The 26,963-nt window shown below is 40.9% G+C and overlaps 3 protein-coding genes across 5 annotated transcripts; 2 read left to right on the top strand and 1 right to left on the bottom strand.

The window, feature by feature from the left end:
* Positions 1-1,100: 1,100 nt before the first annotated feature.
* LOC143511715 (putative methyltransferase DDB_G0268948) lies at positions 1,101-16,553 on the bottom strand. Its single transcript, XM_077001292.1, has 9 exons — positions 16,409-16,553; positions 10,308-10,371; positions 7,660-7,718; positions 6,227-6,361; positions 5,547-5,707; positions 5,060-5,273; positions 4,601-4,701; positions 1,819-1,956; positions 1,101-1,500 (listed from the first exon to the last, which is right to left on the bottom strand). Exons 4-9 carry the CDS (start codon positions 6,335-6,337, stop codon positions 1,410-1,412), a joined length of 816 nt encoding a protein of 271 aa, XP_076857407.1. The 5' UTR covers positions 6,338-6,361; positions 7,660-7,718; positions 10,308-10,371; positions 16,409-16,553; the 3' UTR covers positions 1,101-1,409.
* Positions 6,959-26,627, top strand: LOC143511713 (uncharacterized). Of its 3 annotated transcripts, none has more exons than XR_013130235.1 (10): positions 6,959-7,052; positions 17,238-17,483; positions 17,666-17,974; positions 18,143-18,433; positions 18,692-18,802; positions 19,471-19,560; positions 19,785-19,832; positions 20,036-20,058; positions 20,164-21,146; positions 21,435-21,503. XR_013130235.1 is itself a non-coding variant. In XM_077001290.1 (10 exons), exons 1-10 carry the CDS (start codon positions 21,071-21,073, stop codon positions 26,338-26,340), a joined length of 1,359 nt encoding a protein of 452 aa, XP_076857405.1. In that variant the 5' UTR covers positions 20,239-21,070; the 3' UTR covers positions 26,341-26,627. The 3 variants fall into 3 exon arrangements, 1 of the variants encoding a protein (XP_076857405.1); XR_013130234.1 differs by having other exon boundaries at positions 19,785-19,871; XM_077001290.1 differs by lacking the exons at positions 6,959-7,052; positions 17,238-17,483; positions 17,666-17,974; ... (3 more) ...; positions 19,785-19,832; positions 20,036-20,058 and adding exons at positions 23,723-23,959; positions 24,097-24,423; positions 24,507-24,833; ... (3 more) ...; positions 26,069-26,097; positions 26,290-26,627 and having other exon boundaries at positions 20,239-21,146.
* Positions 10,231-16,270, top strand: LOC143511714 (uncharacterized). The gene is made up of 2 exons (XM_077001291.1): positions 10,231-10,330; positions 10,599-16,270. The coding sequence occupies exon 2, from the start codon at positions 10,707-10,709 to the stop codon at positions 11,613-11,615; it is 909 nt and encodes a 302-aa protein (XP_076857406.1). The 5' UTR covers positions 10,231-10,330; positions 10,599-10,706; the 3' UTR covers positions 11,616-16,270.
* Positions 26,628-26,963: the final 336 nt, after the last annotated feature.

Genomic DNA, 26,963 nt, shown 5'->3' with positions numbered 1-26,963 from the left:
ACAGAACATACATGTATTGCCAGGCATAATACCCCAATAGGCTAACACCACAAACACGCAACCAAGCAAAAGCTCAGGGAACCTACACAGGCCAAACAGACACAAACTACAGAGCAAGAACTACATAAATGACAATGACATTAACCCTCAACTCGACGACTAAATACCAAACAGAACTAAGATAACGTACTTAGGCACAAGACACAAGACATAGACAAGAAACACGCACTCAAACAAACCCATAACACAAATCACGTTAGAGAACACAGACCAAACATGAACTGAAAACCTAAAAATCTACGAACCTGAAAATGGAACAGAGTCTTTAACTGTACACAAACCCGAAGCTAAACAAAAAACCACGAAACACCAGAATAAGACTTGAATACAGTGCACTTCAAACTAGGAGCTAAAGAACCGACAATGATCCCCAAAGGTATAGTCTGGACATAGTTTTCAAGTGTGTGTGTGTACATATAGCCTAAGGTGAGCTAACACAGTACAGCTGAAACAGAGGGGCGTGACAACAAGTACAACGTAAAAACGAGATACTAGAAAGGGGGCGGAGCCAGACGTGACACCCTGATGTGAGAAATGTACCAAATCGACTGAGAAAAACTGTAAAGCACAGCGACTTGGTGGATAAATGTGTAAGATCTTTATGGAACAAATGTTTAATTAGTTTTTAAATAGATCCCAACAATTGTTTTTTTTTATTTCCTTCCTATGTAAAATTACCTTTAACTTTTAATTTTCTTTTAATTGGAAAGGCAAATGCAAATATGAGAGCAGCTCTGTACTGACGCAGATTAATATTCATTACTCAGACACCCGTAAACTCTTCTGAACACGGGTCAAATATCAGCTGGATTATTTATGATCCCCCCACATGGGTATCTGGAATAATTGATGTTTAGATGAGATTTGTCAGGAAAACTAGAAACACCAGCACATAAAATTATTCATCCCAGTTAATTACTGTACTTTAATTTGTAAAATATTAGTAATTTATTTTATAAAAACAATAGAGAACACTAAGAAATTATAGTCTATCCTTCTAAAGATATGTGCACAATTACGCACACACACAAACTTAAAGGTGATGCTTTTTATCAGTTATGGAGCCTTTTTATTCATCTAGAATTATACATTGTGCAATTTACATTTCTATGATTTCCTAATTTAAATATAAAAACATGAAGATGCAAAAATAGGTTAAATGACAACATTGTCAAATGCTGAACAAATTAGATCTGAATATAACTAGCTAATCGGGAAAGAGTGTTAACTAATGTTAACTATTACAACTAATAGTTGTAAATTCAAATATCCTTTGTTTTTAAGATCTATAAAAGCCAGAACGATGAGCCTCATAATAGTCAAACACACCACCAACTGGCCATTCAGAGTTATTGAGGCTTACAGGCCAGCACACAGTAGTAGTTTGTTGTGAACTCTAATTCAGTTTCACCGGATGATACGCCCATTTCTTGCAGAAGCCTGGAACAATGAAAACACTTAGTTATTACATGCAGCAACTAGAAATACTATAAATACATACACAATATGGACAAAAGTAATGAGACACCTTCACACACACCTACACGTGCTTTCATGACATCATCCCACCCTAAATCTGTGGCATTAATATGGCGTCAGTCCGTCTTTTACACTTATATGTTACCACTCTTCTGGGAAGGCTTTCTACATGATTTTGGAGTGTGTCCGTGGAAACTTTTGCTACACCAATCTAACCCAACCAATATACATGTTTACCGTAAAATTCTGAATTCAATCTAAACTACAGATACCTCATACCTCATTTTTGTGGACTGCAGTAGGGCTGTTGCTGCTTGAGGTTCTGTCTTTAGGTACGTCTGATACATGGAGAACGTCTCCACAAAGCCCAGCACAGCATCAACAGACATCTGCATCTTTACTGGGATGCATTCGATCCTTAAAAGACACAATATTTAAAGTTACGACAAATATTTTCTCCCTAATGCCAGATGTGGATCTAACCCATCACAGCAGAAAAAGTTAATATTCAAAAGCATTTTTTAACATGACTAGGGCTGCCATGATTAGTTGACTAGTCACGATTATGTCGACTATTAAAAAGTATTTGAGCCCCCACTGACTTTAAAAGTTTTAATACAAAAAACGTAAACGTAAAAAATAATGAAACGTCTCAATTTTATGCCAGCTTTATTTTAACAGTGCAACATAGATTATCAAAAGAAAAATGGAGAAAATTACATGAAATGAGAAATACAAAATAATTTGCATTTCATTGAGGGAAATAAGTATTTGATCCCCCACTGACTTTAAAAGTTTTAATACAAAAAAATAAATGAAACGTCTCAATTTTATGGCAGCTTTATTTGAACAGTGCCACATAGGATATCAAAAGAAAAATGGAGAAAATTACATGAAATGAGAAATAAAAAATAATTTGCATTTCATTGAGGGAAATAAGTATTTGATCCCCTAGTAAAACCATGACTAATGTTTGCTCCCACAGACCACTGACACACCCTAATCACAGTGAAGTCGTTACCTGGATGAGAGACATGTGTCCTGAAGTGTCACCTGTATAAAAGGCCTCCTGCCAACAGTCTCAGTGACACTCCAACATCTCCACCATGGGCAAGACTAAAGAGCTGTCTAAAGATGTCAGGGAAAAATTGTTGACCTACACAAGGCTGGAATGGGCTACAAAGCCATAAGTAAGAAGCTGGATGAGAAGGTGACAACTGTTGGTGCAGTTATTCGGAAGTGGAAGAAGTACAACATTATTGTCAATCGACCCAGGCCTGGAGCTCCATGCAAGATCTCACCTCGTGGAGTCTCACTGATCATGAGAAAGGTTAAAAATCAGCTAAGAACTACACGGGAGGAGCTGAGTAATGATCTCAAGGCAGCTGGGACCACAGTCTCCAAAATAACCATTGGTAATACACTGAGACGTAATGGTTTAAAGTCCTGCAGTGCACGCAAGGTTCCTCTGCTCAAGTAAGCTCACGTCCAGGCCCGCCTCAAATTTGCCAATGAACATATTAATGACTCCGAGAGAAACTGGGAGAAGATGCTGTGGTCAGATGAGACCAAAACTGAGCTATTTGGCCTCAACTCAACTCGATGTGTTTGGAGGAAGAAAAATACAGAATATGACCCTAAGAACACCATCCCCACCGTCAAGCATGGTGGTGGAAGTATTATGTTTTGGGGGTGTTTTTCTTCTAAGGGCACAGGCCAACTTCACCGCGTTGACGGGAAGATGAACGGGGCCATGTATCGCAAAATCCTGGGTGACAACCTCCTTGCCTCCGCCAGGGCACTGAAAATGGGTCGTGGATGGGTCCTTCAGCACGACAACGACCCAAAACATACAGCCAAGGAAACAAAGGAGTGGCTCCATAAGAACCATATCAAGGTCATGGAATGGCCTAGCCAATCTCCTGACCTCAATCCCATAGAAAATCTATGGAGAGAGTTGAAGCTTCAAGTTTCCAAATGCATGCCTAAAAACCTTAAAGATTTGGAGATGATTTGCATAGAGGAGTGGGCCAAAATTACTCGTGAAGTGTGTGCGAACCTTATAAAAAACTATAAGTAACGTCTGACTTCTGTGCTTGCCAACAAGGGTTTTGCCACCAAGTATTAAATGATGTTTTACTAGGGGATCAAATACTTATTTCCCTCAATGAAATGCAAATTATTTTTTATTTCTCATTTCATGTAATTTTCTCAGTTTTTCTTTTGATATTCTATGTGGCACTGTTAAAATAAAGCTGGCATAAAATTATGAGACGTTTCATTTATTATTTTGTATTAAAACTTGGTGTGTTATAGCAGTAAATTGAAGAACATATACATGAATGTGTCACGGTGGGGAGGCCGGGTCGCCACCAGAGGGCGCGTGTCTCAGCTCACACTCCCTCACAGCACACGTCCCCGAGCACCAAACCACTCCCTCTGTCCCAATCACCACAGTACTAGCACCTGTTCCCTATTATGTTGTGCACCCTTTTTAAACCCGCAGGTCGTTTGGTCCAGTGCTGCACATTTCCCCGCGTGTACTTGTGGTTCTCAGGATGCTTGGCTATTTCGCTGCATCGCAGATCTCTCAGTTTTCTGTTTGCTAGTATTCTTTTTGATGGAGAATAAAGACCATTCTATGTGACCCTCGCCTTCGGCCGCCTCTGTTCTCGCATCACAGAATGATTATTTCCCTACACTAAACCTTACAGCTTTCTTGCTATTTTGTGACCAGGGGAGACCTAGGGGGCAGGTTAGATTAAAAAAAGAGAAAAAAAAAGAAAAAACCTTTCAACTTTCAGGGCTACAGACTCCTTTACTGAACTAGAACTTGGCCAACTTAATCTACTCTCACCGCATAAACATGAATACTGCATTCACACATGAGAACTCGACTAGCTCGGTATCACATGGTCCATCGCGCTACAGAGAAAGCAGGAGTCGCACTGATGATGTGAGGGCCTTCAGTGTCTATTAGACAGTGGATATACCTCTCTTTATCAGGGAAGGGTATGGTGGATATACCTCTCTTTATCAGGGAAGGGTATGGTGGATATACCTCTCTTTGTCAGGGAAGGGTATTGCTTCAAATAAAGACTCAAGTTTACTGCTGGCTCCTGTCACCCGCGTGCTCATGTAGGGACGGAGAGTTTCCAATACCTGAAGAAACAAACATCCTCTTTCATCCTTCTCTTATTTATACAACCAATCAATTCAAAACATGCTAAATTACTTGTGGTAAATATAATTGAAACATCGATACTATGTTAATTAAATGTAATGTATGTTATGCTAATTAAATGTATGGTTAGTCACTAGTCAGGCTTTCTACTCAAACTTTATTCAGGTTGAAGCTCTTTCAACATTATTTCACATAAGGCTAAATCCCCTGTACAGGGCATCACCCAGATACATCACACCACGAGAGTGTTGGAGTGAAGCAGAGATTCGAATGGAGTAGAGTTGCTCATGGACTTCCAGCCGGCCTGGGCTTGCATGTTCTGGCCCAGGTCCTCACCTCTGCGTAGATGCTGTTAAGACCATCACCACAGGAGCCATAATGCAGGCTGAAGTTTTCGGTGTAACCCAGCAGGGCCATGCAACCATGTGGCTTCAGCACACGGGAGGCCTCCAGGAGAAAACGCTCCACGTCGAACCAGTGAGCGGCAGACGCTGCCGTCAGCAGGTCCACGGACCCGTCGGGGAATGCCAGCTCTTCCGCGGTGCCGGTTCTGTGACGTAAACACACCGCACACAGCTGCACACCTGAGAGCAGTACACGATAACATCTCCCACGTCTCCAAAGTCCTTCAAACACTGTACCTCCCCCTCATTTCCTTACAAAATTTCCTTACCCCCCCCCCCCCCCCCCCCCCCCCCGAAGGCCGGTGGAAAGAGCACACCTGCTTCAGCGAGCTTTGCTGAGCACTGGGTGAAGTTGAGCAGACATGGCTACAGGATGCCGAGGGAGGGCACGGCCGCTGAGGAGACCTTGTGAGACTGACCTGTAGGTGATGTTGTCAAACCCAGGTACCATCCTGGCCTCCTGCACCTGCTGCATGCTCACATCGATGCCCACCAGGTTCTGGAAGTGGGGTGCAAATAAGCGGCTGTTCTGTCCCGTCCCGCACCCAAGGTCCACCGCCAGCTCATAGGGAGGTCCTTTCTAACTCACACACCACAGTGACGAACCGGCAGAGAAGCACATATTTACAGTGGGTTAATGAGTAACACACCATATTTATTTATAGATTACATAGAGATCAGAAAATGGTTAATGTTTATGGAAATAGTAAATAACTGTAGGCTAAACAGCAAAAAGTCACAACTATTTGTGTGTGCAAAGACTAATAATTGTGTTATAATTATATAATAAATGTGTTAAACACTTTTTTTTTTAATCAAAAAAGGTGTCAGACTGTGGTGTCAGACTGTGTTCTGAAAGAGTGAAATGTAGGATAGAGTTCAGTGAACTGCACCAACACCTCTCTCTCTCTCACCAACACCCCTCTCCAATGTCAAGAAGGCTCTGAGAACCCGCTGATCTGACTATGGTACAATAACAATAACCCCATTAGTGTTTTTACCCCCAGAGAGGCACAGCTGGATAAATAAGAGTCTGAGATCACACACAAAAACCACGGTAAGCACAAACAGTGGAAACATAAATATATATTTGGCCAACCTTTTTATCCAGGTACTTCAGGACAAGTTCCTTCACCTCATTGGGGGGAGTAAGGCGATACTTCTGATAAAGGGATGCATGGTGTTTCTCCTCAAACAGTCTGTAAGTCATGATAGCGTCTTTTCACCTGTAGTCCTATACAGCAATGATTCCAACAGTGATCATTAGTCCTTCTGAGATACTGGTTAAACATTCACTTCATGGTGACATGGCTTTCTTACTAAACATCACCAAGGTGGACATATAGGTTGTGAAAGCATTTTCTGAACTACTACAGGGGAAAAATGCATTGTAATGTAAGCCAGTGTAACTACATGGTGAACTTTTTTAAAAAGGTGAGTCTTGTTCTGTTTTCAAGATAGCGTGATGCCTGAATATATGCAATCATGTAGGAAAACCCAGATGTACGATTGCTTCATGTGGTCATATGACAAAGTGCCAATAATAGCTCTACTTTCAGCAGAATTTATACAAATGGCGGGTCATTCACAGGGCAAAAAGCATGATGTTGGCAGGCAGAGACAAAGGAATAAGACTTACAAGACTTACTTAGCATTTCCACAGCCACTTTAATGTACATCTTTGCAAAGGACCTACCTTTGCACTGAACAGTATATGCATTATATGAAAAAGTTCTAAATATTAGCATTTGGACTATAAAAAAACGTCAGGGTGGTCATATGTGGTTTTAGTTCCCCTTTCTCAACTACTTCCTTGTGTAACTCCAGAAGACACAGCAGTCTCGGGCAGAAGATACTTGTGAACATGTCTTTCTGGTTTATGTTCATGTGTGCACTTCAGTGTGGTGTCATAGCCAACACAGTGGGTAAGTCTTATCTTTACCTATGAAGACAGCAGGAAAAAAAAGGAAAATATGAAAAACTAAACAATTAAGATGCACATACTGATATCTGTAAGAATAACAAATTGACAGTTTTATTTTAAGTTTGGCCTGGACATAAATTTGTTGATTTATCAATGATTAACTAACGGCCTTATTAGCATTTTTTTGTGGCACATTTTACACTGATGACCTCCATAGCAGGCTAGAGGTTTACACTAGCCGCCTGCAGTCACTATGGTGCCCAGGATGGATCTGGACAGAATCTGCTTGAGAATATCTGTACATAAACTCTATGTGGATCTTGCAGCACTGAGCATTCATGAATTGAGGCAGCGGGTTTGAGTTGGGCCTTAGTCGCTGGGAAGGCCATCATGGATTTACAGGTTCGTTAGTGGCATAGTGCTCAAGTCAAATAGATGTTTGTTGCTGCGTAGTGCTTAAGAGGTATGGCCTGGTTTACTAGTGACCTTGGAACAGGGGAGGTGGGGTGTAGCTGATGCCCCACCACCAGATATCACGGTTGAGCCTTCTGGAAGTGTTGAGGGCCTAATTCAACTTCAACGAAACACAGACAAAAGGAAGTGCCTACCTGTTGACCCCTGCGAAGATCTCAAATGATGCCTGAGAAGAACTCAAATGTGGTGGAAGCTGGAATGAGGAGAGAAAACAGCTTCTTATTTTATCTTCTAACATCGCTCTATTGGCATAGGACCAGGGCTTAATTTGAGCCGGATCCTGCCGGAACAGGATCCGGGAACTCTTTAATTTTGAAGCCTGCGTTCCGGCAACTGTTTGCCTCAATCCGGCAACTGTCTGCCTCGATCCGGTGACATTTTATACCGCCAGTGTAACATTTACCGCTCGCCACCCCCCGTCGACAATTTACGTTCGTCACCCCCCCCTCCCCCGCTGTTTGCGTTCCGGCAATGTTAGATTTACAAATTAAGCCCTGCATAGGACATTTTCACATCTTACATCTCCTGTGTATCTGTACAATCAATGAAGCAGAGCAGAGAAGCACCTGAATATTTTCAGCACATTATTCAAGAGAATTTAAAATAACTGTATGAATCAGATTTGTTTCCACTTTATTTCGAGTGTCCAAGTTCATATCTGTAGATGTTTGACCTGAGTGAACTGAACATGTAACAAGTATAATACATATATTATCTTAGCATTAGACATGCTGTTCACAACATTCTGTGGATTTTGGTTAGGGTCAGGATTAGGTTTTGGTTTGAGGTTATGGTTGGAGTTGAGATTAGATGAGTTGGTTTGAGGTCTGATCGCTGGTGTCTGCTCCATTTGTCAGTAAACTTGACTGCAATTGCTTCCAAACTCTCATCTGACTCATTCATGACAATGTTACTAATACTCTGTTGAAAGAGTATTCCTCTATAAAGGACCACTGAAAATAAAATGTTACTGTCTTTTTAAATATGGCTGAGTACTACACTGGCTCAAGTTGTGCCTTTGAGGGGGGTGTGACCAAAGGAGGTGACCCAGGATCCAAGATATTTAACCTGAGTAATTTTGTTGAGGTGCTGGCCATAAGTCTGCATGGTGCCTTCAGGGACCACACACCAAGTCTTGTGTTTTCTTCATGTTGAGCCTCATGCCGTTCTCTCACAGGCGATACTCCTGTTTCTTTACACTTGATCAACGTCCTGGGCTTGATTCACTAGCACGATAGTCATAAAACTACAATACCGCTCATGTTTGAGGTGTTTGGAAGTCGCTGTGCACAGAATGAATAAAGGCAAGCACTGTTGTGTGACGGACGGCATTACTGACAGGGTAAAGTTAGTGAAGGTCCCACAGAGTAGAGCGTTGTGCCTGTAATGTTGTGGTTTAGACTTCACTGCAACTCAACTAACAGTTACTTCAACTCAATTACCCATCACTGATCCTTTCTTAAAACCCTTAAAACAATGCTGTCAAAGCCACATTATCTAGTGTTAGTGAAACAGCATCCTGTCAGCGGAGAAGATGTTAAACTAAAGGTAACAGTAAATTATGAAAGTAGAAATCATCAGTTTGTGTGGTTACACTCAACAGCCCAATAAACAGCAAAATAAAATAAAAAACCCAGTTACTTAAAAGGACATTTTTGCTGTAATCATTGGATGAGCTTAGCTTGCAATGAAAAACTAAGCACAGTGTGTTTCTTTGGGGAGTGTACAAGATATAAAGATCTTTATCCAGTTGTTCTGTTCAGTATAAACACACACAAGCTGATTGGCCAAGTCCAGCTTTCGTTATAACTGAACGAGTATAGTATTGTCTTTCACAAGCAAGTGGCACTGCAAATAGATTTTCTATGACCCCAGCAATACTTTTTCAAGTAGCCAATCCTTTTATTTTCCTGCACCAATACATGCATACAATATTGACACAATAACGCAATAATTCGATCTTTGTCCCTTTAGCCAGTGCATACGCATTGGATTATTCATAGCTGTAACATCTGAATAGGCCTCCCACAGCTCAGCTAAGTCTGATGGTAATTCAAAGGTAGACGACTGCATATTTATTATTGTTATTTTTTATATTAAAATGTTTGTACAATGTAAAAACCATTTAAAGTAAAATAATAAAGAATACAGTATATGATGTAATGGCATCTTTTTCCTATCGAAAAAGAAATACACTAATTTCTACGTTAGGCTACAACAGTGTTGTACTAAATTTTATTAAACTATTACTTAATTTTATCATGCAAGGTACTTTTTATAGGGGATACTTTGCAAAGGTGATTTGGAGGGACTTGCCAATGTCATTTTTTGTTTGTATAATCTAATTTTAGAAAGAGCTTGAAAACAACAAGTAGAATAAGTTTCACTGACTTTAAGAAAGAAATACCATTATAATTATAATTATAAAGAAATACCATTATAATTATAATTATAAAGAAATACCATTATAATTATAATTATAAAGAAATATCATACCCTGAGCATTCACAGTGCACACTAACCGTTTACTACACCACAATAACAACGGGAATATGAAGACAGAAGCTATTAAAAAGATACAATGGCTAGAACCCCCAGAAGAATAAGCTGTCAGACACATCCAGGTTCAAAGGTGAAGGAACAGAGAATGATTAACATTTAGTTTTTTTGTTTTTTTTAATGGGAGTAAATACATTTCAGCACAGATCATCACTGGAGATGTAACATTCTCACTCCAGGACACCAAACTGGCTGTCGGGGTCAAAGGTGAAGGGAAACTTACCGGTCCCAGACCAAGTACAGATGGTACTGCTGTCTTACAACTCTTTTGACTCCATCGTGTCTTTCTATAAGGACCAAACAGAGAAACAGTATTTGCTCAGGCAAAAAAAAAGAAAACGGTACTGATGTTAGCAGTAACCATCCATCAAAGAGCAGAAAACACTGCACTTGCAGCAGTAACAGGACGACGCTGCTTCCTGCTGACCGACGCTGTTGCGGAGCGAATTTTGAAATTGTTTTCTAAAGTATAATAATCTATTTACGTGCTAACCTTTACCTTTTGCATTCCTAGACACATTTTACAGGTTTTATTCCGGCCGCTGACCAACTTTCTGCCTTCACAAATCAGCTAGCGTAAGTTTATATATCGGCTAGACACGGTAAGTGTTTTGATTTATTCATGGCTGGCGTTGGTTTGTTCCCGTGTTCGGAGTGTGGCATGTTTAGTCTAGACCCTTTCGCCACTGATAGTAATAGTGATAGTATTTGTCAGAGGTGCAAACTAGTAAATTCTCTCGTGGCGAAAGTGGAAAGTTTAGAGCGACGCGTCCACTCATTATTGAGGGATAGAGAGACAGGGTCTGTAGTAGGTGTGGACGCGCCAGGGAGAACTAGCGCCTCCGCGACTCCGGCGATAGAGCCCTCACAGCGGGGCGAATGGGTGACGTCTCGGCGGCGTAGTCGGAGAGCGAGGGCTGCAGCTACCGCTAACGCCAGCGCTAGCCCACCAGAGCACCACTCCCCGGTTCACGTGTCCAACAGGTTTGCCCCGCTCAGTGTTACACCCGCTGAGGAGACTCTGGTCATAGGAGACTCTATAGTCCGACACGTGAAAGTAGCTGTAGCTGTAGGGGCACCAGCGGTTACAGTCAGCTGTTTACCGGGAGCCAGAGCGCCGGACATTAGTGGCAACCTTAGATTGTTAGCTCATAGGAGGTTTTCTAGGATAGTGATTCATGTAGGGGCCAACGATATACGTCTGCGGCAGTCAGAGGTGACTAAGGCTAATGTTAAAGAGGTGGTTAAATTAGCCCAGACGATGTCCGATGCCGTAATCTGCTCTGGCCCCATCCCAATGCGGCGCGGTGATGAGCAGTACAGCAGGCTCACGTCGCTAAACCGCTGGATGTCCAAGTGGTGTTCAGAAAATCAAGTGGGCTTTATTAATAATTGGGAAGAGTTCGAGGGCAAGCCTGGTCTTTTAGGCAGGGACGGTGTCCACCCCACCCGGGATGGCGCTGCCCTGTTATCTTGCAGCATAGCCCATAGCCTGTTAGCTAGTCGGCAGAGTAGCACTAGGAGCTGCTGACTGTCCAGGGTCGCGACCAGGCCGCAGACTAACGGGTTAAACCTGTCTGCGAGCTGCTTAGAGGCGTCACCAAGTTCCCTTAGGATTGAGACTGTGTCTGTGCCCCGGGTTAAACTAAATCATAAGAAAATAGTCCGCCCGAAGTTTTTAACTAATATTCAGACTTCACATCAAATTATTACAACCTATATGACCGATCTGAAAATTGGATTAATCAATATTCGATCGCTCAACTCAAAAGCAGTTTTTGTAAATGAACTTATAACAGACCAGAAAATTGATATTCTTTGTCTAACTGAAACGTGGGTTCAATCTGGTGATTATTTAACTCTAAACGAAGCCACTCCTGTGGGATATAGTTATATACATAGACCTAGACTGTCAGGCAGAGGAGGTGGAATATGTATAATCTATCGTGATTGTTTAGAAATTCATCAGAAATACTTAGATATCTCAAACTCATTTGAGATGCAGTCTATTAATGTTATTAGTCCATCGGAAAATAAAAGTACATTCTCCCTAACTAATGTATACAGACCACCAGGGCCTTACTCAGATTTCTTAAACGATTTCACCGATTTTGCAGCAAATTTAGCAGTATGTAGTGACAAAATAATAATGGTAGGAGACTTTAACATACACTTTGATAATGCGGAGGATCCACTGACAAGGGCTTTTACTTCTATATTGAACTCTGTCGGCATTAAACAAAACGTAGTAGGACCTACACATTATCGAAATCATACCCTAGATCTAATATTAACGCTGGGTATCGACGTAGATAATATAAACATACTCCCGCAAACCGTAGCAATCTCCGATCATTATTTAGTAAAATTCGATTTTCACCTTAACATAAATACCCGCCCGTCTCCTCGGCAGTGTATAAAGCGCTCAATAAATTCATCAACAGCAGCACGGTTTATTGAAACCCTCCCTGACTTAACTGCTTTAGCCCACTCGCCATCCGATCCAGGAGAGTTAGATAGTCTAACCGACTACTTAGAGCAGTGGTTCTCAAACTGTGGTACGCGTACCACTGGTGGTACGCAGAGCACCCCGCGGTGGTACGCCAGATGAACTCGGAAAATAAAAGATGCTTTGAGGTTTTTTTTTTTTTTTTACACAACACATTTTTTTTTATTAAAACAGAATTATGACAAGTCCTGAAATTCAGAAACTAAAAGGGATTACTCGTATTATGTGCGGAGAAAATGTCGCTAAACAGTTCGACCTGGTGCATCTTTCAAACGACACGGTCACTCGCAGAATTGATGAAATGGTGGACAACGTCAGACAAACATTGACCGAGAGAATTAAAATGAGTAAATGCTTCTCACTGCAGTTAGATGAATCCCTAGATGTCGCAGATTTAGCCAACTTGCTCGTTTACGTGCGATATGAGTATGAGGGCATGTTGCACGAAGACTTTTTGTGCTGTAAACCAACCACTACCAACACGAACTACAGGAGAACTACATTATAACATATGTGTGTAATAAGCAGGGTTGCCAAATGCGTGAGACACACGCATTTGACCGTCTTCACACGCCACACATCCGATTTCTCACGTCGACAAAAAAAAATCTAGTTTATTTACCTCTGATCCACATCTATGATTCAATGAGTTACTAGTTCGCTCTGGCGCCAACCATCGTGATATAGCCTAATACTTAATTCGTGTCTATTTTACATCCTCCCGGTAACAATTTACATTCGCCCCCCGCCCCCCCGTCAACAACTTAAACTTGCCAAACAGCTTTTTCTTTTTTTTTTTTTTTTTGGGGGGGGGGGGGGGGGTAGTAGGTGGTACGTGGAGGTTTTTCGTTTGACAGTTGGTGGTACTTTGTCTAAAAAGTTTGAGAACCACTGACTTAGAGAATACCTGCAGATCAGCTCTAGATATAGTAGCTCCACTAAAATATAAAAAAGCTAGATCCAAAAAGCTCGCCCCATGGTACACCGACCAAACTAGAAACTTAAAACAAATAGCACGTAAATTAGAGCGGAAATGGCGATCTACTAAATTGGAAGTATTCCACTGTGCCTGGAAGGATAGCATTATTGACTACAAACGGGCACTCACTAAAGCACGCTCAGCATACTTAGCCTCACTGATAGAGAAAAATAAAAACAATCCTAGATTTCTTTTTAATACTATTTCTAAACTTACAAAAAATCAAGCAGGCACAGAACCTCAGATTCCAGTAAACCTCACTAGTAATGTATTTATAGATTTCTTTGATAATAAAATAGAGAATATTAGACAAAATATAAAACCCTTTATTAGCAATACAACTGGTATGTCATCTGGTTTGGTTGATATTGATTTAAATTACATACCGGGAGAAAAACTTGATGCTTTTCATCCACTCCCAAAATCAGAATTAGAGAAAATAATTTCTTCCTTAAATTGTACTACCTGCACATTAGACTCGGTTCCCTCAAAGTTATTAAAAGAGGTATTACCAGCTGTAACTGAACCTCTTCTAACTATAGTTAACTCATCCATTACAATAGGTCACATGCCCAAATCATGTAAATTAGCAATTATCAAACCTCTGATCAAGAAACCAAATCTTGATCCGACTGTGCTATCTAATTATAGACCCATTTCAAACACATCATTTATATCTAAGATCATAGAAAAAGCTGTTGCCCAGCAATTATGCCTATATCTGCATAGGAATAACACATTTGAAAAGTTCCAATCTGGTTTTAGGCCCCATCACAGTACTGAAACAGCATTAGTTAAAGTAACAAATGATCTCCTCCTTGCATCAGATCAAGGCTATGTATCACTGTTAGTGCTTCTTGATCTTAGTGCAGCTTTCGACACAATTGATCATAGGATCTTGCTAGAAAGGTTAGAACGCTGGGTTGGAGTCTCAGGCACAGCCCTTTCATGGTTTCAGTCTTACTTAACAAATCGCTATCAGTTTGTAGAGCTCAATAATATTTCATCCAAACGTACAATGGTTAAATATGGGGTCCCGCAAGGCTCCATCTTAGGACCACTATTATTTACATTATATATGCTACCATTGGGCACAGTTATAAACAAACATGGTGTCAATTTTCACTGCTATGCGGATGACACTCAACTTTACATATCAGCCAAACCCGATGACAAACTCAGTTTAGGAAAAATTGAGGCCTGTGTAAGAGATATTAAATGCTGGATGTCTCTAAACTTCCTACAATTAAATGAGGACAAAACAGAAGTTCTCCTTGTGGGCCCTAAGGCCGCAAGACAGAAAATTCCAAATTTAATGCTTAATCTTGCAGACTATCCCATTACACCTGGCACTGTAGCCAAAAACCTAGGCATCATACTCGACTCTGACCTATCATTTGATAAATATATAGATAATACTACTAGGATAGCTTTTCTACATCTCCGCAACATTGCCAAATTAAGAAATGCATTATCACAGGATGATGCAGAAAAATTGGTGCACGCATTTGTTAGCTCTAGACTAGACTACTGCAATTCACTACTGTCAGGATGTTCAAATAGGAATCTAAATAAACTTCAAGTAGTTCAAAATGCTGCAGCTAGAGTTCTGACCAGAACTAGAAAATTTCAGCATATTAGACCAGTCCTATCAGCCCTGCATTGGCTCCCAGTTAAATTTCGTATTGATTTTAAAATTCTATTATTAGCATATAAAGCACTACACGGGCTTGCTCCTGAATACCTCCAGGAACTTATTTCCTACTATGAACCCCCACGTCAACTAAGATCACAGGGTGCTGGTCTGTTATTAGTTCCACAAATTAACAAGGTAACAGCAGGGGGAAGAGCCTTTTCTTATAAGGCCCCCCAGCTTTGGAATAATCTTCCTAAATGTGTCCGGGACTCTGACACAGTCACAATCTTTAAATCTAGGTTGAAAACCCACTTATTTAGTCTAGCGTTTGATAATTAATATCCCCCTTAGATAAAGGTACAGATCCAGGGGTTCATAGACGAAGGGTTTTATGGTAGACTGGGGTACTGGTGCTGTCATCCTGTCACTGCTCGTGGTCACTCAAGTTTGTTGACAGTGCAGTGGACGGATGCCATTGTCTCAGAATGCCCCCAAGCCTATGTTACCTTCTGGTTCTGCCTTTTTTTAGCTAGGCTGTAATAATTTAACTTAGTGCCGGAGTTGCTGCCACACTCCAGAAATGTTTAAAATTTACCTGTCCTGTATATGTCCTCATACAGAGCTAATTTTCCCTGTTTCATTTCTCCACATGGCTGCCCGCCTGCTTGAGGAATAATGAGATGAGGAGAGACAAGCGATCCATCCTGGCCGGCCACCTCCTGCCTAACCGGATGCCTACACCATGATGGACATTATTACATATTTTTCGGTCTAAATTGACATTATTGCATCTTTTACATTCTGTCTACATTCTGTCTATATTGTTGTTGTTGTCATGGTGACCGGTGTCGGCCAGAGGAGGATGGGTTCCCCCCCTGAGTCTTGGTTCCTCTCAAGGTTTCTTCCTCATGCAAAAAACTAGGGAGTTTTTCCTTGCCACTGTCGCCTTTGGCTTGCTCACTGGGGGCTAGGACTCGGCACTTGTAAAGCTGCTTTGTGACAACAACTGTTGTAAAAAGCGCTATATAAATAAAATTTGATTGATTGATTGATTGAAATGCAGCAGCAGTCTGGTACGTGTTGGATAAGCTTTAAGATACGTAGAACTTCCACTTAATTTACTCTTCTGGGGTTCATTTGTGGGCCAAATGTGACCCAATGCAGCCCATGCAGTGAAACTCCAAACGAAACCGCACATACCTCTCAGTAGTGTAAAACATCTACAGGGACAGGAAACAACACAACTTTCTATTTAAAAGCCTGTTTCAGCAACACTTCACGCAACCGTTTGGTTAAACAAGCGCAGTTCTGTGCACAACCTGCTGTCGTTGAACTTCCTACATGATAATACCGTAAACCCTGGAAGATGGTGCCAAATATACCGTATGAACCCTAAAAGCTGCGCACCACGAGTCTCACAACCATTACACCCACCACTGTGAACATTTGGTGTTCAAGAGCCACTAACTGGGGCGACAGTAGAGAGACTGACTTTGTTCTGGTTAATCTAAAACATAAAAGGCGATGACAGCTTGACAATCCTGATTTCTCTGGAAAACTCAGAGATTTAGTTTTCTGATATGCAAATTCTACTTCTGGAAAGTTCTTCCCACCTGCACTTCTGAGCTGGTAGTTCTCAACAGAACAGAATGCAAACTGGAATGAAATATCAGACTAGCCATTAACCTGTGAACGGCATGGAGTTGTCCAAGTTTCCATGATTGATAGATTTTACACAATGTCGAATGATACCTCAGATCATCCACCCTGGATGGAGGGACACCACAAGGGTGTAGCCACTCGCACCAGGCCTCTGACCTATATCACAGCTTCCAACATTTTTGCCTCAGGACAAAATGAGTTCAATTATGTTGCTGCGAGAGAATGTGTGTGTGTGTGTGTGTGTGTGTGTGTGTGTGTGTGTGTGTGTGTGTGTGTGTGTGTGTGTGTGTGTGATTCTTGTAATAGTGGCACAGTTACATGAAACGTAATGTGGTAAATGTAGTTTGTCATGTGTTTTTTTCATTAGAAGAACAATCTGAAACGGATTATGTCACTCTTGGATCTGACGTGAGTCTGAGCTGTAAGATGTCGGACCTTCCAGAAACCTCCACAGTGTGGTGGGAGAGAGAGGGAGCTCCCACTGCAAACACCACCCTGTTCTACAACAACACCGCCTTCCTCCTCTTACACACCGTCACCCACGACAGTCAGGGGAAATATCTCTGCAAGAGTGAGGGGCGTCAGGTTCATAGATATATCAATGTCTCCCAGAGTAAGTTCAAACTGAGATGAGTAGGCCTATATTAGTAATGTTATTTGTTTTCTGTAACTGGACTACCAATCTCTTAAATGGCATGAGCTAAATGTTCAATCAATTAAATTGTTTCTTTTGATTTTTTTACTTTGAATATTAGTACATCTAATACATGTTAATATTCCCACTTTTTTAACCAGAAACCTACGAAAAAATCCATATTCTATATCGAGTGGACAACAGCGAAGTGTCTCTAATTTGCAAGTCAAAAAACAATTACACCACTGCAATATGGAAACTCGAGTCAAGCCAACGGGATATAGCGAGAGGCGAAAATGGGGGAAATATCGTAAAGATTAAAAATACAAGGTTTTCAGTGCCTGTTTATGATGGGTTCTTTTTCCCCTTGCATATCAAAGCTGTTATGTTTAATGACAGTGGGGAGTATGGTTGCTATGTTAAAGGAGACAGGAAAGTCTTCACCACAATATGGTTGAGAACACTCAGAGGTGAGTAAGGATGTCTTCATTAATAAATTAAAAGTGAACATGTAGCCTGCATTCTAGTCTGGTGTAAATGTAACCGTGAACATGTAGACACTCGTAATTTTCCACCTGTCGTCTGTGCAGCCTAAATGTGGCGTAACTCTTTATGTTCTGTGTCGCTGGTGCTGTCAGTCTCTGCAGAGCCCCCTGGTGGTGCGTTCAGGAATCGCCCCGTGGTTCTGACCTGCGAGGTGTCTGAGGTGACTGACCATGTGACCCTGGCCTGGCTGAGTATGGAGGGGGGCAGGGGAGTGCTGGTCAAACAGGAAGTCCTGACAAAAAGCAGCAACAAGACCCTCAGTATAACTGTGGACAGCGTCAGTGAGGAGAAACACCTGTGGCAGTGTGCTGTGTTTACTGGGAAGAACCTCAGTGCGCTGGTGCCCATAACACTCACAGCACCAACACAAACGCCTTCATCAGGGAAGCCAAACCACACTGCAGTTCTCCACAAACACTCTTACATGTTTCACCACACACAGATGTCACCTGCTTCTCTTTCCATAATGTTGTGTTAATTATAGCAGGCCTTTAGGGTTCAGTAATTGTACCTGTTTGGCTGAATTGTTAGTTAAGTTCTCTGATTGGTTAAACAGAGTTGCAAAACTTCATAGAAATTGTGCATTGGCTAATTTATGAGAAATGTTTGTTTTACATACACGCACGAACCTGGTTCAACAGAAGAGGGCGGTAGACTGATGAGTTTGGTTGCCATGGTTTCTGCTGGGGTCCTGGGTGTTTGCATCTTGGTCGCAGTTCTGGCTTTTTACCGGATCAAATCCACCACAGCTGGTAAACCCACAAAACCTCTTTTTGAAATGATAACAGGTTTATAACTTTACAAAAAGTCATTTTGGGGCAGTCATGGCCTGGCGGTTAGGGAACTAGTCTTGTGGCCGGAGGGTCGTGGGTTCGATTCCCAGACAGGCCATGACTGAGGTGCCCTTGAGCAAGGCACCTAACCCCAACTGCTCCCCGGGCGCCGGGCTAGGGCTGCCCACCGCTCTGGGCATGTGTAATCCACAGACCCCTAGTAATCACTAGTGTGTGTGTGTGTGTTCTGACTGCACAGATGGGTTAAAAGCGGAGGACAAATTTCGATTGGGGTGTAAAAATCACAATTGACAAAAATATGGCACATTTCATTTTAAACCAGTGAGGCACATATATTAACATTGTGGAACTGATGTCTGAGCACGCCTGTCAAAAAATCTTTTTTGGTCTCATAAACACATACAGGATGTCATTTATTTTGAATAAATATCAAAATGTTTTTTTTATATATTTTAAAATGTTTTCAAAAATAATATTTCCTACCTCTTTTTGCATTCATTTTGACCACACTGTTAATCCTTCTCTGTTTTGTCATTTAATCTCAGTACTTTAATCTCTGAGTAGATTTTTCTTTCAAAGTCAAATGAAGACATCACTCTATAATGTCTTCTTGATGTCTGTTACAGGTGGGATGCCCCCGTTAGACAGAAGAGGGCGCCATTCAGCTCAGTCGGACGCAACTCCTGAAAACGTCACAGACTCACGGATAGACAGAGGTGACCTATGAAAATAAAACTAAAGTGCTTACAGTGTTTTGAGATGGATTGTGGTAGTCCTCAGTTACGTGTGCTAACAGTCTAAGAGCTCAGAGAATCCTTTCTAACACCAGTATCAGTATTGTTCAAAGTACATGTAACCCAAACTGTTTGGGCCTGACATGCCTGCATCCTAAAGGTTATGGGTCAGGGTTCACTCAGGGTTCACTCTCTCATAAACACAGGGGCAGAGGTCATTTACTCTACGGTGTCAGTCACGGGACCCCAACATGGTATGCTAAAGTCTATTTTGAGAGATATCAGCCTTATGGGTAAGGGAAGTTCTAGTCACCTTTTGATGCATTATTTTAATCTGGTTGAAAAAGATTGTCTATTAAGAAACCTGTAATAAGTACTAAGTAGTTAATAAGCACTGACTAAAAAGGTATCACACAGACTTGATGAACATATCTCATTGACTTCTCTTTTGTTATAGACCCCAGCAGACAATCTAAAAAGGTGAGGAAAGTATTTTCAGTTTAGTATGTGGGCCAGTGTTATACTTTTCTTTGTTAACGTTGGTTTAGTTTTAAAAGGTAATTTACCAGTTGCATATGTTTTTAGACAACATCCAGTGATAAAGACATCATCTACTCCACTATCAAGATGTCCTGAGTCATTAGTGGAAAAACCCTGCAGTGTGTGTGTGTGTGTGTATGTGTGTGTGTGTGTGTGTGTGTGTGTGTGTGTGTGTGTTTTACAGTAAGAGGTTGTTTCTTTTCAATATTTGCACGTGTCATGTTTAGGATATATGGATAACTGTAAAAAAAATGACACACTGAAAACAGTATGTTGAAACTGTAATACAGTGTTGTATTAATTTATGTTTTCTTGAGACTTGTAATGTATATTGTGCATTTAATGTAGCTCGCTAATAGGAATTTATTTTCACTGGGTTTCTGTTTGGATTTTGTATCACTTTAATAACTTTTTTTAATCTTTATTGACATTTTTGTTCTTACTGTGTAAAAATGACAGAGATTAAAAGCTAACATAAATATGTGATGTTCAAGTTATGTTTAGATCACGCATAAAATGGACTAATTTTGACCAAAACCCAATGGAAATGGCATCATTGATCTCTTCATGCTGTTCTGCAACAAAGAAGCTCAGACTGATGGTCACGTTTGAAAATGAATGTACTCATCTCGTCTGTGCAAAAAAATTAAAAAATACACACGCGCACACACACACACACACACACACACACTATACTGAAATGAGAAGCGAACATGAAGCCATTTAGACTTGATCACCAAACATAATGCTGATTGGATGTCCTGGGTCACCCTAAATTATACCATGTATAATACAATTATTTTTTTCCATCATTATATATATAGCAGAAATGTTCTCAGGGTAGGTTTTAAAAACACGTGGTATGTTATTGTATATTTCTGCTTTCGTTTCCGCTGAGGTCAGTCTAGCATGGAAGGCGTAGCTACACACCCACTGGTTCTTGGCAGAGTTGATGAGAAACATGTGCTTTATACTGTGGATTGGCTTTAGTTTTATATTTAAATACTGCTGTGGAATTCAAGCTACAGGTGAGTCTCAGAAAAATGTCTCTGTGCACACGTTTCTGTCTGTGCGTTTGTTTTTGTTCTATGTTCAGTAGGCTTGACACTTTTTTTTACACAGATTTTTATATAGATGTTTACAATCCCTTGAAGATTCAAACACATTTACCTTCAGCGCTATTCATTTGAAAGTATTTGAGCTATTAAACACAGTACACAGTCGTGTATTTATTTTGATATGTTGTATATGGATTTACATTTTCATGAAACTTGTTACTGACATAAAGTAGAAACTGAGTATTTCTACTGCCACAGATGTGCAACAGAAGCAACGTTATGACCAGAATTACACACTCCAGCTCACACCATGCCCAGAGATCACAGGTACCCATCTCTGCTGAACCTCACAACTGTGGGGAAATCATAAACATAAGATTTTCTCTAGGAAGTAGGTATAATTTAGCTGTTTGAACAATTTTCTCTAGAAAGCAGGTATAATATAGCTGTTTGCAGAGGTGGGGACTCGAGTCACATGACTTGGACTCGAGTCAGACTCGAGTCATTAATATTAAGACTTTTGACTTGACTTGAAAAAATATTCAGAGACTTAGACTTGACTTGGACTTTTACACCAATAACTTGGGACTTGAATTGGACTTGAACCTGTTTACTTGCAAATACTTGATTTTTTTTACCCCAAATCTAAATTTTAAAACGCATATTAATATTTATAAAGTGCGCCCCATTAATTTCATTTCCGTCCTTCTGACGCAGACCAGTCCTCTGCTTTTCCACACTCTGTACGTGTGTGTGTGCATGAGCTGCAGCACAACCAATCAAATGGGGGGTTGGCGAACGTAAATTTTTACCGGGCGGGTTGTAAAATGGACACAAATTAAGTATTATATCGCGATCGATCGATCGCCAGTGGTTGGTGCCAGAGCAAACTAGTAACTCATTGAATCATAGATGTGGATCAGAGGTAAATAAACTAGAATTTTTCCGGCGTGAGAAATCGGATGTGTGGCGTGAGAGCGTGTGAAGACGGTCAAATGCGTGTGTCTCATGCTCAATGCGTGAGAGTTGGCAACCCTGGGTTCTGTATCTGAACTCGGGGAAGAGAGCCTCTCTCTGTCACCATCATAATATCCAGTTCTATCTCAGCATGGATTGTGTATTTGAAGACATCTACGTCGAGAAAAAAATATATTGACAAAAGTGGAGCGAGTTTTCAGCTATGGGGACATCATTCATCGTGCACAAATGACATACAGACTTTTGACCAGCAAATGCAATGCAGAATAGTTTACTGAAATGTCTAAAGTTGCAGATTCCTGTTAATTGTTCAGTTCTTATATTTGTTTGTCTTGTGTCACTCACACATGTTCTCCAAGAAACCAGATAAGAGAAGAGAGGGAAAATGCTGTTATGGTTCTTTGTATTGTACTGTGAAAATATCAGCACTTTTTATTTAAACATGGAGTTCTACTTATGACTTTTTCACAGAATATTTATTTCTGGAAAATTGTAGTTTAAAGTATGAATATTTTTGCAGCTAAGTTTAACAAATTGAACTGTGCAATAAAGAGGTGTAATTTTAATTTTTTTTATACTTCGTGTTTTCAGTTGCACATGTTTTATCAAGATTTGAGGAGAATACAGATTTTAAAAAGAACGCATGTCTGTTATTTACATTTAAAATATACCTGCAACATTGGTAAAAAAAAAAAAAAAGACTCGAAAGGACTTGAAATTCCAAGTTTCAGACTTGGGACTTGACTTGACTATTGCCTGTCTTGACTCGAGACTTGACTTGACTTGAGTGTCTTTGCTTGAGACTTGACTCGGGACTTGAGGTATAAAGACTTGGACTTACTTGAGACTTGCAAAACACTGACTTGGTCCCACCTCTGGCTGTTTGTGACTTTTGAAAATACAGGACCCTTTGTTTGACTTTATTGTGCTATCAAAGGTCCATCAGTTTTTCTAGCAAGTCAGGCTTCTCAGGTTGGATATCATAAGCGTGTTGTATTTAACCAAATGAACAAGATGTTTCCTTTTCGAGCTGCGTGCACCTGTCATGGGTGAAGAACATGCAATAAAAGAGGAAGCAAACACAAATTCCCAACTGAAGATTTTAATGAAAACACAGCAAAACTCAAAACCAGGGCACAAAGGCAAATGAAAGAAACCCCAAACAATATTAATAACAGACAGATCTGTTAAAGCAGGAAGGGGGCTTTTAAAAAGAGGGAAACAAAGACATAATCAGACACATGGGTGGTAGTAAATGAGATGAACCTGAAAACAATAAAATATATAACAAAAGCCACTTGGTTGCCACCAACAAACTAAGGCTGTTTGCTGGGGATGGGGGGGGGGGGGGGGGGGGAGGGGGGAGGGGGGGATCCATCAAAGAACCCCTTAGTAATTATATGTTGCATACAGAGACCAGAAAACCTTTATTGTGTGAATAAAAAATAGATTATTTGGTTTTGTTTCTGTCTGTCTACATTCACAGTAAAAGCCATAAAACATTTTCATATCAATGAGCAAATATCTTGGAACATGAAAACAAATATTTACTTATTTCTTTCAAAAAGCCCAGCAAGGAAATGACGTCACACTGTGCTGTAAGGTGTCCCTCCTCCCAGAATTCTCCACAGTGTGGTGGGAGAGAGAGGGAGCTCCCACTGCAAACACCACCCTGTTCTACAACAACACCGCCTTCCTCCTCTTACACACTGTCACCCATGACAGTCAGGGGAAATACCTCTGCAATTTAATATACAAGGGGAAGATGTTGACGAAGGCAGCCCAAATGCTGGATGTGTCCAAATGTAAGAATTCTGTGAACAACCAGCACACCAAGCGATATATCCAAAATGCTATGTGTCCACCTCCTGCTCTCATATACATATATATATATATATATATATATAAAATGGTAAACTTGCTATTCTTGCTGTCTTTCTAGATTCAACCCAGAAAAAGAATATACTATACAGAGAGAGCTCTAACCACAGTGACTTGTTGCTCATCTGTAAGTCCAAAAAGCTTTACGACCGAATTATGTGGATCTGGCATTCAGAGGAGACCAACGTTGTCATGATAGCAGCTGAGGAAGGGAGAGAACCCAATGTAACCGGACCCATAGCGCCAGGGCAACATACAACTATGCTTTACAATGGCCAGCAGTTCAATTTTCATATTTCACCTGTGAAGTTCATTTACAATGGCACATATAAATGTGTGGTGAATGATAAAACCATTTATTCCACTTCAGTACTTCACACATTAAGAGGTACATTTTCTACCAATATATTTTTCTTATCAATGTATTTGTTGAGAGTATTGTTATGTATTTTGGATCGCTGGTGATGTCAGTCTCTGCAGAGCCCCCTGGTGGTGTGTTCAGGAATCGCCCCGTGGTTCTGACCTGCGAGGTGTCTGAGGTGACTGACCATGTGACCCTGGCCTGGCTGAGTATGGAGGGGGGCAGGGGAGTGCTGGTCAAACAGGAAGTCCTGACAAAAAGCAGCAGCAAGACCCTCAGTATAACTGTGGACAGCGTCAGTGAGGAGAAACACCTGTGGCAGTGTGCTGTGTTTACTGGGAAGAACCTCAGTGCGCTGGTGCCCATAACACTCACAGCACCAACACAAACGCCTTCATCAGGGAAGCCAAACCACACTGCAGTTCTCCACAAAGAGGGTACCACTCTTCCATGTTCCACCGATTTAAGATTTAAAACTGTTAGAGGGTCATTTCAGCTTCATGTTAAGCACAAAGGTCACTTTGTCCTGTGGTAACACTAGTAAAGTCAAGGACACTGATATGTCCAAGGTGACACTGCTAAGCTGACTACCCTCGCGCCGTCGGCTAGCGTGTGATGTATCTGTGCAGGAGACGGCAGAGTGGCAGAAGACACAGGGGTGCGTACTGCAGTGGTGGTGTCCTGCGGTGTGACCGTGTGTGTGGTGGTGGTGGTGGGAATCCTCTTCTTCTTCTGTCACAAACAATCACCTGCTGGTAACCTCACCTGCTCCTAGCAGTGCCACAGTTCCCACGACCAGATACACCAAATCACTTGTCCTGCCTGTCTGTCAGTTGTAGCTAAACGTCTGTTTTATGTCATTGTGCACCCTACTGTAGATATACCATCTATGACAGAGATGACATCCACAGGTGAGTACAGTCAGCGTGATGCAGCCATTAAACACACTGAACAGAGGTATCACCTTATAATGATACTGTATGCTTAAACTAGTGTGTAGTGTGTATTTTATAATGGTTCCAGTTCACCATACATTGTCTTTCTAAGTGCTGACTGTAAGGTTCAGACATCTGAGGGAAAGGCAGTTTTTCAGGAGTCAGGAGACCAACTTGTCCAGACTTCACCTGGCTCTTTTCACAGTGTTATAAACAGCAGAACAGTGTTTTCCGGAGGTGGAAAGTATTTATGACGTATTTTAATTAAACACAAAGGTGTAAAACAGTGAAGCCAGGGTTGTGGGGACAGAAATTAGCACCCCAAAACATGATCATTTTCAATGTTTTAAATATATTCTCAGCAAATATGCATAAATTCAATAAAATTTGCTAAACGAAGATATGGAATTTGTAATTGATAAAAATATATAAATTCATTTTTGTCAGTACATGATTGGTTTTGAATATATAAGAGATCCATCCTAAACATGAAACACACTCTCCCTCACTAGATGCTGTTCGTGTTGCCATGGTAAAACCCCAGGAGGAAGATGAACTCCACTACGCCTCAGTTACTGTAGTGGGCCTGTGTCATGGTAAGACCACACAGCAGGTTATAGAAGATTCGTTTTTTCTTCATCAATATATAAGACGATGCACATTTCTACATGACAAGTAATATAATGGGTATTGAACATTTCACTGTACCGCTGCAAATGACATCATGATCATTTCAGGGACCAATGCAGAGTCCTCAAACAGCGAGGTAAGCCATTAGCAGCTTTTATTTGGCACAGTGGCCACTTTTCTGACATTACTGAATATCCAGTACCTACATCTACAGACTTTTGTTTCTTTAGAACCGAGATGGCGTGTCTATTATCAGAACAATCCATTATTTGTTCATTATTTTACAATTTACTGTGCATGTACCTAATCCTGTGTGCCATTTTCACAGATGCCCAGTGCCACCGACACCACAATCTATTCGACTGTCAACATCAGCTGAGGTGCAAGAGGGAACAGTGTAGTGTAGTCAGTCTGGGAACCTACATTTGTTTATTTTTTTTATTGCCGTTATTGTTTTAGTGTTTCCTTGGGTGTGCCTTTGCTTTTTATTAGGTTTGGTAAGTATAACGTAGTCATTTGAAACTGACTCCTGATTTCTGCACATGAATTTTGTTCTTCCTCTGTCTCATTTCACACACCAGAGTATACGAGTGTTTGGTGTTGAATGGAAAAATAAAAGCGTGTTAAAGGTGTGTTTATGCAGTGAACACACCAGGGAGAATGTTCCATTTGCTGGATTGTGGGTATTATTAATAACAACGTAGTGTACAGTCCAAGGTCTATCACCAGCAAATGTGCAGCACCAGACCAAGGATTCATGGGAAAAAGACAGAGGAGGTGAATCACAGGAAGACAGGGCACTAGAGAACAGGCAAACCTCAGAGAACGTACACACGCACTGTCAACCGACATTAGACGATACGAATTTATAAATATACACACTCAACAACACAGCTGAGAACCTTTCCTAAGACTCGAGAGATGTGGCAAAGTTCAGTATAATCAGAGGGATAGATATACACTCAGTAATGATGTTCATGCATGTCTTTGTAACCCATGCAT

Source organism: Brachyhypopomus gauderio, chromosome 4 (assembly GCF_052324685.1).
Source record: "Brachyhypopomus gauderio isolate BG-103 chromosome 4, BGAUD_0.2, whole genome shotgun sequence".
In the NCBI taxonomy this organism is placed as follows: Eukaryota; Metazoa; Chordata; class Actinopteri; order Gymnotiformes; family Hypopomidae; genus Brachyhypopomus; species Brachyhypopomus gauderio.
This window is presented reverse-complemented; position numbering and strand designations above follow the sequence as displayed.